A 10,778-nucleotide genomic window follows, 5' to 3' on the forward strand; every position below is an offset into this window, starting at 1 on the left:
ATGCATGTAAGATTTTATATTAAAAAGGATATGTAAATGCATTTATCATGCGATAAGATGCTTTGTATTTATGGTACAAAAAGAAATGAGGAAGTGAGCAATAAAGTCTCCAATCCAATAATAGATGCTCAAATAATACTGTAAGCACTCCCATACATTTACATATATATACACACTATATAAGAGCGGAACTGGGAATCCTTTTGTTGCTCAAAAAAAAAAGAGTGAGAATCCTTTCACTTAAAGGGGTAGGGGTGGGCACTTTACCCGATATCCGAAGTAGCACCCGAACTCGATCCGAAAAACTCGAACCGAAATCCGAACCGAAGTAGCAAAATACCCGAACGGGTATTGAATAAGGAGAGATTGGATACCCGAACCCGAACGGATAATACCCGAACCCGAATGGATATCCGAAGATAACCGAACATATGTATAATTAATCTTATATTTCTAGTTTATATCTCTCATTTTATATAAAATATTTATATTGATACTACATATACTTTAAGTTCATATGATATACATACAATTACGGAAAAAAATGATTTGCTACTCACTTAAAATGCATGTCAAGTTTTTTATTTCAAAAATTAGCAAAATATTACATCCAAAATTAAAAAAAAATAACTAAATTAATGTCTTTTTAGTTTTAAAATGTTATGTCCAAATCTATTAACCATTCAATCTATTAAAAATAAAAAAAAATTAGTTAACTGAAAGTTATATTTTTAAATACAACAAACTTGAAAAATGAAATTTTTTTTTTTTTTTTCAAAATCTAAATATCCGAACCCGATCCGAAATAACCGAATCCGAACTAAAAATACCCAAACCCGACCCGAAGTATAGAAATACCCGAACGGGTTCTAGACCTCTATACCGAAATACTCGAAAATCCGAAATACCCGATCCGAACCCGAACGGGTACCCGAACGCCCACCCCTATAAAAGGGCATGGAGATATCTTTTTGCAGCATTTCCATTTTGGTAAATCCAATAAGTGAAAAGGTGTAATAATTAGCAATTTGGGGGTTAGCTTTTCGATTTTGCAAGCAAAGCTACGTCTCTTTTCTTTTTGTACATCCCGAGTCACTCAAACGACGGGCATAATATCAACGAAAGTAAAATAGTATAATTAACAACTGTCCAAATAAGTACGCCGGACATATTCAACGGATCGAAGGCCAACCGACTAAAAGATATAAGACTATCTCTAATGATTTACTTTATTTTTACTCTAAAATAAATTAACTTTATAATAGAGTTTGAATTTGTTCCAATAATATTATAATGGAAAGAAAAAATAAATTATTTTTTATTTGAAACAAACCTATTTTTCACTCTATTATAAATGATAAATAGAATATCATTATAGTATTTTTACTCTAAATTTTATTTTAGAATAAAAAATAAAGTGGGGCTAGAGATGCCTTAATTATAATTGTGGATGTAAGTGTACTAAAAAAGGTGGCATTTGCCTCTATAAAAAAATTAAATTCTTTTTAATATATTCAAATTTTAGTATTTTTCTTATTAAAATTACATTTAACTTTAAATTTTATATTTATATGTGATAATTTTTTCTAAAATTTTATATTATATCTACCACTATTTATTTACTAACACCGGATAAATCCAGTTCTTAGTAATATGAATTAGATATTTATATTGTCTAGTTACATAAGTCTAAAACTGCAAATTATGAATCCGGAAAAAGATGTAAATGTAAATTTTCTTTATCGTAATTATTTTCAATGTGAGTTCTAGTAATTTTTATGTCAGTTCTTAGTTCTTAGAGCTTTCTTGTTATTTCCCAACTTACGAATTAATTTTTGTTTTTTGAATAATATTATTAGAAAAAATGATCCATTATTATGTTGCTTTACTGTAAAATTTATACCATAAAATGCAAAAACTTTTTACATTTTAAAAAATACAAATATATTCTAGAATACTGGTTAGTTCATTGTTGTATAAAAAATCGTTTTGTTTTCATTAACTGTTTTTATTTCTTTAAAATCTCGTAATTTGGCATACTCGAGATGAGAATCTTAACGAGGGTTCCAATTTTACGCACCTAAAAATTGGAACCTATGAGCATAATTCCTGCAAACGCATCCATTAATACAGTGGGCCATCTTCACGATCCACCGCACAAATATAAATATGCACACATACATAACCATATAATATCCTGTCGACGAAGACGTGTGAATGCAGAAAATATAAATTATACTACTGATGTAAAACTGTTTCAATGTAGTATATTTTTGTACCGATTCATTTGATCTAGTAACTATTACTTTATTTTATCTAGTGCACGTCCATAAATAAATGAAAGAGTCTTGGCTGCCTAGATATAAATCCAACACCAAGCTACATTTATGTTAACCGAATTAAACCAAGTCTTAGTTTTTACTTTTTAGAGTATAAAGTTGAAACACGAGATGGAAATTAGTTACTGTATATCGTTTCAAAGTTATTAGAGTTGTGAGTGTCAGTGTTGTGATTTATGAATCTAATGTGACGTTCAAAAAAAAAAAAAAGAATACACTAAATGCATATATTTGAAAGTTTAGTTTGTATAAAATTTTAAACTCAAAAACATATAAGTTTCATAACAAAAATGTTTTAAATATAATTAATCCTAAAACCGGCTTGAGGATTCTCAAGGACCCTTGAATTGCTTGGTCGGTCCATCTTGATCTCTATCCATATAATTTATGTTATATATGATATGCGTGTACACACATATGCTAAAGCTAGTGTTGATTTTATTTAAGATAAAAATATTATAATAATACAAGCAATATACCTTCAGGTCAAGAGAAATGATATTTATTATTACCCATTGAAAAAGACTCATTTGATCGAGAGAGAAAAAGAATCTATCATATGAACCAAAAAAGCATCTTTCTATCTTTTCAAATGCTTGCTTCCTTCAAATCCTCTAGCTCCTCCTCCGAAGATGCCACCGAGAATCCTCCTCCTCCTCCTCCGTTATGCCTCGCCTCATCTTCTGCCGCAACATCCGCCGCTCATCACCTCCGTCGTCTACTATTCACAGCTGCGGATTTCATCTCTCAGTCCAACGTCTCCGCCGCTCAAAACATACTCTCAATCCTCTCCTCAAACTCTTCCCCTTACGGGGACTCCACGGAGCGGCTCGTCCATCTCTTCACCAAAGCCTTGTCCGTACGGATCGGCTTGTCTGAAAACACTGCCACGTGGACAGCGAACGAAATGGCTTCTAGCTCCACGGTTTTTACAAGCAGTGTATGCAAAGAACAGTTCTTGTTTCGAACCAAGAACAACAACAACTCTGATCTCGAGTCTTGTTACTATCTTTGGCTGAACCAACTAACACCGTTTATTCGGTTCAGCCATTTAACGGCGAACCAAGCGATCCTCGACGCGACTGAGACAAACAACGGTAACGGAGCTTTACATATACTTGACTTAGATATATCACAAGGACTTCAATGGCCTCCGTTGATGCAAGCCCTAGCCGAGAGATCATCATCAAACCCTAGCAGTACTCCACCTCCTTCCCTCCGCATAACCGGATGTGGTCGAGACGTAACCGTATTAAACCGAACCGGAGATCGGTTAACCCGGTTTGCTAACTCTCTAGGTCTTCAGTTTCAGTTTCACACGCTTGTGATCGCTGAAGAAGACCTCGCCGGACTTTTGCTTCAGATCAGATTATTAGCTCTCTCCGCCGTACAAGGAGAGTCCATCGCCGTCAACTGCGTCCACTTCCTTCACAGATTCTTTAACGACGACGGAGACATGATCGGTCACTTCCTGTCGGCGATCAAGAGCTTAAACCCTAGAATCGTGACAATGGCGGAGAGAGAAGCGAACCATGGAGATCCTTCGTTCTTGACTAGATTCTCAGAGGCTTTAGATCATTTCATGGCGATATTTGATTCGTTGGAAGCGACTTTGCCGCCAAACAGCAGAGAGAGGCTAACCCTAGAGCAACGGTGGTTCGGTATGGAGATTTTGGATGTTGTGGCGGCGGAAGCGGCGGAGAGAAAGCAAAGACATCGGAGGTTTGAGGTTTGGGAGGAGATGATGAAGAGACATGGCTTTGCTAACGTGCCAATAGGAAGCTTTGCTTTCTCTCAAGCTAAGCTTCTGCTTAGACTCCATTATCCTTCAGAAGGTTATAATCTTCAGTTTCTCAACGACTCTTTGTTTCTTGGATGGAAAAATCGTCTTCTCTTCTCCGTTTCATCGTGGAAATGATTTAGTAGAGAGAGAAGAAACCTAAACTTAGGTTTAGTAGAGAAAAAAAATATCTGATATTTTTTGGTGTTAGGGCAAACAAAAAAATGATTTTACAGATGACGTCGGTGGACGGTGGCTCCGGCGATGATTGTCGACGGTGGAGGAATCTTGGGATGTGTGTCCTTTTTTGTTTCTTGGGAAGCTGAAACAAAGAGACAACCTAATCTTTTGTGTTCAACCTACTAATATCTATTTTTTCAAACTCAATCTTAGGTGTATCGGTTTAACATATATAATCCCATTTTGTCTCTTTTCTTTTTCATTTTATTTGGTTATTTTAGTCGATCCACTCGGGTATTAGTTGCATTTTTATGATTTATTATATGCATCCACTTATCAGATCCAAATGTATTTTGTATTTTATATTTTCTATATTAATATATGATGGTGATGATAAGTGTTTATGGTATTGTTCAAAAGAAAGATTGTAATGGTAGGTGAGAGTTATATAAACTATTTGGTTGAAATTGTCCGATTTAAATTAGTCACGTCATAGTTATAAAATTAAAGACCTTAAAATTTGTGGAAATGGCCTTATATTTGAACTCAACCGGTTTAATAATATAATCAGCACGAAAGAGTTGTTAATCTGTCTCTTCAATCTTTTGAGAGATTCCACTTTCGCATGCTGTTTTTAATTTGTTTTCTAATTATTTTAGATATATATGACCGCCCTCTTTCTTGCACAAGTCTATGCCTCGGCTTTTTGATAAAGTTTTCGATTAGAATGGAACATTGTAGCTTTTACGAGCCCTTTAGTCAATCCAAACGATCAAAATATACTAGAAAAAAACTATCATTAATCCATCATGCCTCCAAAAAGAACTCTAAATGAAATTTGAAGCAGTTGACCATTCTGAGTTGACTTTAATATATGTTTAGTACACAGTTCCTTAATCAAGAGTCAAAATGTTTTCGTTAAAAATAATATATTAATATTGATGTATAGAGTACATATATTTTTGGATGTTTTTCATTCATACTTCTATAAATTCCAAACCATACTTTAATGGTATCTATTCACAATTTTACATTTTCAAAAAATAAATTATTTATAATACTCGTTAAGTTCTTACATCGTTATATGTAATTAACATATCAAAGATATAACAAAACATAAATAATGATTATTAATTTACTAATAATAGTTTGCTCGCGTTTAATAACACTGAAGAATAATACCGATTTTTTTTTCCAAATCTTCTCATTTATTCTCTAGAATTTTCATGGATTATACGGACTTTGCGATCATGATTTGCATGATGCACTTTTTGCTATCCAATGGTCTCCAATAATTAACAAAAAGAGAGACCATTCGATCACAAGTTGATTTCTCATGATGTGTATACCTGTATAATGTATGGAGGTTGTTATGATGCATTTCATTGCGTTCTTTCATAGGCGATTTTGAAAAACTAAATGGAGGAGAATGTACACCACCAAACCTATGGGCTATGGATATAAATTAAGACAATGCAAAGTATCATCTTAGCAAGGTTAAAAGGCATGCGTCTGATGATTTCAGTTTTGATTAGCACATATTACAAATCTATTTGAAAATATTTCTATGTTTTGTTGATCTAGCAACTTCTTATTAATAATAAGATGAAACCAAGACACATAATCTTACCAATTAAAGATAGAGATATAAATATATAAATAAAAAATTTAAATGTTAAACTATTCATAAAATAAAGTAATATAGTTTTATCACTAGTTGTATAGTCATATAAAAGACCGAATTGCAAACTCTCTTCTACGTCGCGAAAGCCTATCCAACCAAACTAAAGTTAAACTAACTACTATATCTACCACTAATTAGTAGTATCATAATCCTTACTTGGACAACTAAGAAACCACCATTTGGATGCGAAAAGAGAAGCGATCTGATTAATTAATTACTAGAGTTAGTGTCGACAAAAGAAATCTTAAGAGGAATAATCAAACAGCCACTGGTTTCCTCTTGTTTCCCCAAAATTCTTTTTCATTGTCGAGTTTTAAAATGATGCGTTTTCGTTAATTCCAAGAAAGGTACTCATCGTTTATTTATAATTAAAGTTATTAATATTACTCCACTTATTATATTGGGAGAGAGTAGATTAATGGGGTAAAAAAAGGGATGTGTCTTTGGGGAAGAAACAGGTAATGAAAACCCTAAAAGGTGCCGATTTGTCGGGTGAAACAAAAGCATCAAAGTTGTCAAAAATAAAACAAAAGGGTGTGTTTATTTATACTTATGTTAGATGCTGTACAAAATTTTAATTAATATGAAAATGTGTTTCTGTTTAGTAAATAATCATGCTAATAATTTTTTTTTTTTTTTGTCACACAAACGATTATATTAAATCTAAAACAAGTTTAAACGATTACATCCGGAGCTCTGCTTAACGGTAACAAGATAATAACCGGAGGGGTCCTCGACGGTTTGAAGAACATCATAAAACACAAACACTAAACCAAGGGATAACAAAGCTAACAGGAGAGTCTTGCTCGATAAATGGAGAACCGTGGGAAGCAACGGATGTGTCCCTGAATAGGCTACTACCACGAGCATGAAATAGTCGCACGCGACGTTGATTAGACCAAACTGCCAAGTTTGGAAGGAGGTGGAACGAGCATGAACAGCTCTTACTCCAACCTCGATGTTCCCCGAAGAGACTACATGAATCTCATCAGAAACGGAGAGTAACAAGGTCCTGGATTTGGAGCTGACAAACAAATAGGCTGGATCTTGAACCCGAAAAGCGCCAGTGACAAATTCAGAGCTAAAGCTAACTCTACTGACCTGTGATGAATGTACGAATAATGGCAATTTTAGTTCGACATCACGGCTTTGGGCTAGGTGAACCCTTTGCACTGAGGCGCGGCGGACCATGGACAGACATGATGCTTCGGAGGAGGATTGATGGCTCAAGTATATAATAATCAGCACGTTTAAGCTCCTTAGATAGTTTTGGTTCAAACCAAAGCATGTGTCGGTTGAGTACCAGCGGCTCGCGGAGGGGATAGGAGTGACAAGGGGACGCGGCCGATGTGAGGCGATGCTCTTGACGATCAAACATGAGGGACTGCGCACTGAGATCCAGATGAGAAGGTGAACTCCGATATTACCGTACCGGGATCCATGGCTCTCATCGAGACCTGAGCTAAACCGTAATTCCATTGCAACACTTTGAAAACTCATATCAAGAGATTTGTGGGGGTTAGGGACCAAGAGTTGATACGGCGATGATGAGCGCAATGAAGGAGTGAATCTGACGGTGGAGGAACTGCGGTAGTTGAAGGGGAATGCAAAACAGAGGTGAGTCGTAGGAGGGGAGAGATGGCGTGGCGGAGGTGAATAAATACTCTTGACGCTATTCCAAGATGGGACGAGAGCTGGGAACAGGCTGAGAAACTGTGTTCCACTATTACCGTAGCGGAACACGTGGCTCTCAACAAACCCTAAGCTGAGTACGCCCACAACAACTATATGAATGTTCCTATCAAGAGATCTCTCGGATTTAAACCCTCGGTGAAGATTCTCGTCCAAAGGTTCGAGATTTGGAGTTGGTGGAGAGACGAGGCGTTTCGGCGGAGAGGGGACTTGTCTTGCGACCTTTACTATGACCGGCGAGGGAAAAGGGCCAAACAGAGGAGGCTTAGGCCGTGTATCGAGTGGAGACTCAGTGAGTACGAGCATATGAGTCGACCCAACGAGACCACACACGACGTGAGTAGATCTGGTGCTTATGTTTGCCTTGAGAGGTTGGGCGGTGATGAGGAGACGAGACGGAGAGGCGGTGGCGACCAAGAGAGTAACATGGAAGGAGGTAGCGATGAGAAGGTCCGGCGAGATGGCGATGGTGGAGACGACGAGAATACTGACACAAGGACTGAAGACAACGATGTAAGAAACAGAGATCGATAAGGAGTGGCTGACGGAGCAGAGGACCCGACGCCGGCGGCAAAAAGCCTCACCGGCGTCGAGGGATGCGAGCGGCGGCGGCGTCTTCACTTGAGTTCGCCCTAGAGAGCGTTTAGTCTCCGTTACTTCGATGGATGTTCTTCTTCTTCTTAGTCAAATTGCTCACTCTCCTCTCATTCTTGTTTCAAATTTACTTCTCTTTTTTCCGTTACGACAAATGAAAAAATCTAAGAAATTAAATTTTCGATTCGCTAATAATTTTTAATGAATGAAACACAAACACACAAGTCGTAGTTCATTGGTATCTCTTACGTCTCTCGTGTCCTGTTGCCTCCCTTTTTTTTTTTGTCATCTGTTGGATTAATATTGAAATAACCGTGCATTACACAAAACCAGCAAAGGAACAAAGCCTTTCCGGAGTCAGCAGCCGACGAGGTAATACAACACCCCTCGGAGCCAAAGATAGAAACAACAACGAAGAACATAACTTAAGCTACAACAAAGAAGGGACAGATCACTACCAGAGAAGAGAGCACCACCTTGCACTCAAGGACGGGCATACCTAACGAGCACACATTCATAAATAACACCAGGAGAGAAGATCATCGAGATAGACCTGACGCACACGAACATCACCAACACATAAACCGAATCAAGAGAGGTTAAAATCCTTAACCGTCGCTGCACACACCCTTCAATCCCAACTAAGACTCGCCATTGGACCTTGATTGTGCTCTCCATGCGCCTCATACGCCCAACACCCCACAGCGAAGCCTACAAAAGCTTCCTGAACACGTCCTGTTGCCTCCCTTGTCTTCCCCTTTTTTCATACCCTTTTGTTCACTTTTTGCCCTAGCACATTTATTGATTTGTATACACATAAGACTAAGACATTGCACACAGATCTATACACCTGTACACGCATCAAGGTATGTCTGACTTCAAAATGCAATGATCGGATTTTAGATCCCATCTTTGTGAATTGTGATCAACCATATACACGAACATGAGTCCATGCACTATGGTAAAGCGATATGCACACATTAAACCATATATTTAGGAAATTAATGAGAACTTGTTTACTTAAGTTATTTATACCGGCATTTCACTGTACAGCATAAATATATAGTTCTACATGTTCCAAGGTACATATATACCTTACAAATCATAGGGAATATTTCGTTGAGAAATCCATACAGTATTTCTCAAAAAACCATACCATATGTAATGTTAGTGATAATGTAAATATATATATATATATATATATATATATATATATTATAGATACAATGCTTAAGATCATTTTCAATCCAACTTCAAACACTATTTTAGTGTAATCTTTCCAACTCAACATTAAAAGTTACATCATATTAGTGTTGGGTTGGAGATATTTAGTGAGAAAATTATATTAATAGTGTTTTAAAATTAGATTAGAGATAGAAAAAAATTAGTATTGAAATCACATTAAAATAGTTTTTAATGTAATCTTAGTGATATAGGAATTGATAATACATACTATCATTATATGGACTGCGAACAAAAACATTATTATCCCTGCACATCCACACTTTTTCGCAGATAGATTAGATATCAAACGTGTTAAAAAAAAGGGCATATATCAAACATCAAATAATTATGACAAGACGGTGATATTTAATATGTAACGAAGATGACGTGCGTCGTCATGAGCTGAAAGACAATTTTGCGTGTGGATAGAATCCAAAACTTCACCCAACAGATTAAGTAGCATATAAATAAATATAAATAAAATTGTAAATATTACAAAGTGAAAAAGGAGAGAAAATGAATTTAGGGTTTTAGATGAAAAAAAGTATTTCATATGCTCACTGACAGAAGCAATCCATCATGCTCTTCTACACACCCACTCTCTTTACTTCCATCCATCAATCTCAATTTCAATATTTTTTTCTTGACTTTTTTTTACCTTTTCTATTCATATAAATTTTCGAATTTTATATTGATCTATTGGCTAAGGTCAAATGATTTTCCCTGCTAGATAAACTTAGTTCATTCTTCATACTCTCTCAGTTTTTTTTTTTAATATAAGTCGTTTTATAGAAACTTTTATGTTCCAAATTATATGACGTTTTTGGCTTTTTATATAAAATTTATTAACACTTAATGTTATATGACCAATGATAATATACCTTCTATTTTATTATTGGTTGATTTGTGGTTAAGTAAATAATTAATGATGTTTTTGTTTAGAAAATATAAAAGATTAATGATTTCTTAATTTATGTCCATAAATCTAAAACAATTTATATTAAAAAACAGAGGGAGTAGTACTTAACGTTGGAATAAATATCAGCCATAAAATTTTAAATATAACTAACTACATATATGTATTAAGCTTACAAAAAAATTGTTTTTATATTTTAAATATTCTATGTGAATATTTAAGATATGCGACTGGAATAAAGTTATGTGTTGATGGAAAAAAAATGACTTGCTTTTTTTTCCGTCAATGTTTTTTTTTTTTTATATTAAATTAATGGGCCAGACCCAGACAACGGCAGAAGCCCTCTTACATAAAAAACTATTACAAGCC

At 35.4% G+C, this 10,778-nt stretch overlaps 1 protein-coding gene across 1 annotated transcript; it reads left to right on the plus strand.

Annotated features, from left to right (window-relative positions):
• Positions 1 to 884: 884 nt before the first annotated feature.
• On the plus strand, positions 885 to 4,918 carry LOC111216204 (scarecrow-like protein 18). The gene has a single exon (XM_022720457.2). It carries the CDS (start codon positions 2,899 to 2,901, stop codon positions 4,255 to 4,257), a length of 1,359 nt encoding a protein of 452 aa, XP_022576178.1. The 5' UTR covers positions 885 to 2,898; the 3' UTR covers positions 4,258 to 4,918.
• Positions 4,919 to 10,778: the final 5,860 nt, after the last annotated feature.

The sequence above is a fragment of the Brassica napus genome, chromosome A6, assembly GCF_020379485.1.
Source record: "Brassica napus cultivar Da-Ae chromosome A6, Da-Ae, whole genome shotgun sequence".
NCBI lineage: Eukaryota > Viridiplantae > Streptophyta > Magnoliopsida > Brassicales > Brassicaceae > Brassica > Brassica napus.

What these genes read in the sequence shown, in the direction of transcription:
- LOC111216204 (XM_022720457.2), top strand. Translation starts at nt 2,899, where the DNA reads ATGAACCAAAAAAGCATCTTTCTATCTTTTCAAATGCTTGCTTCCTTC.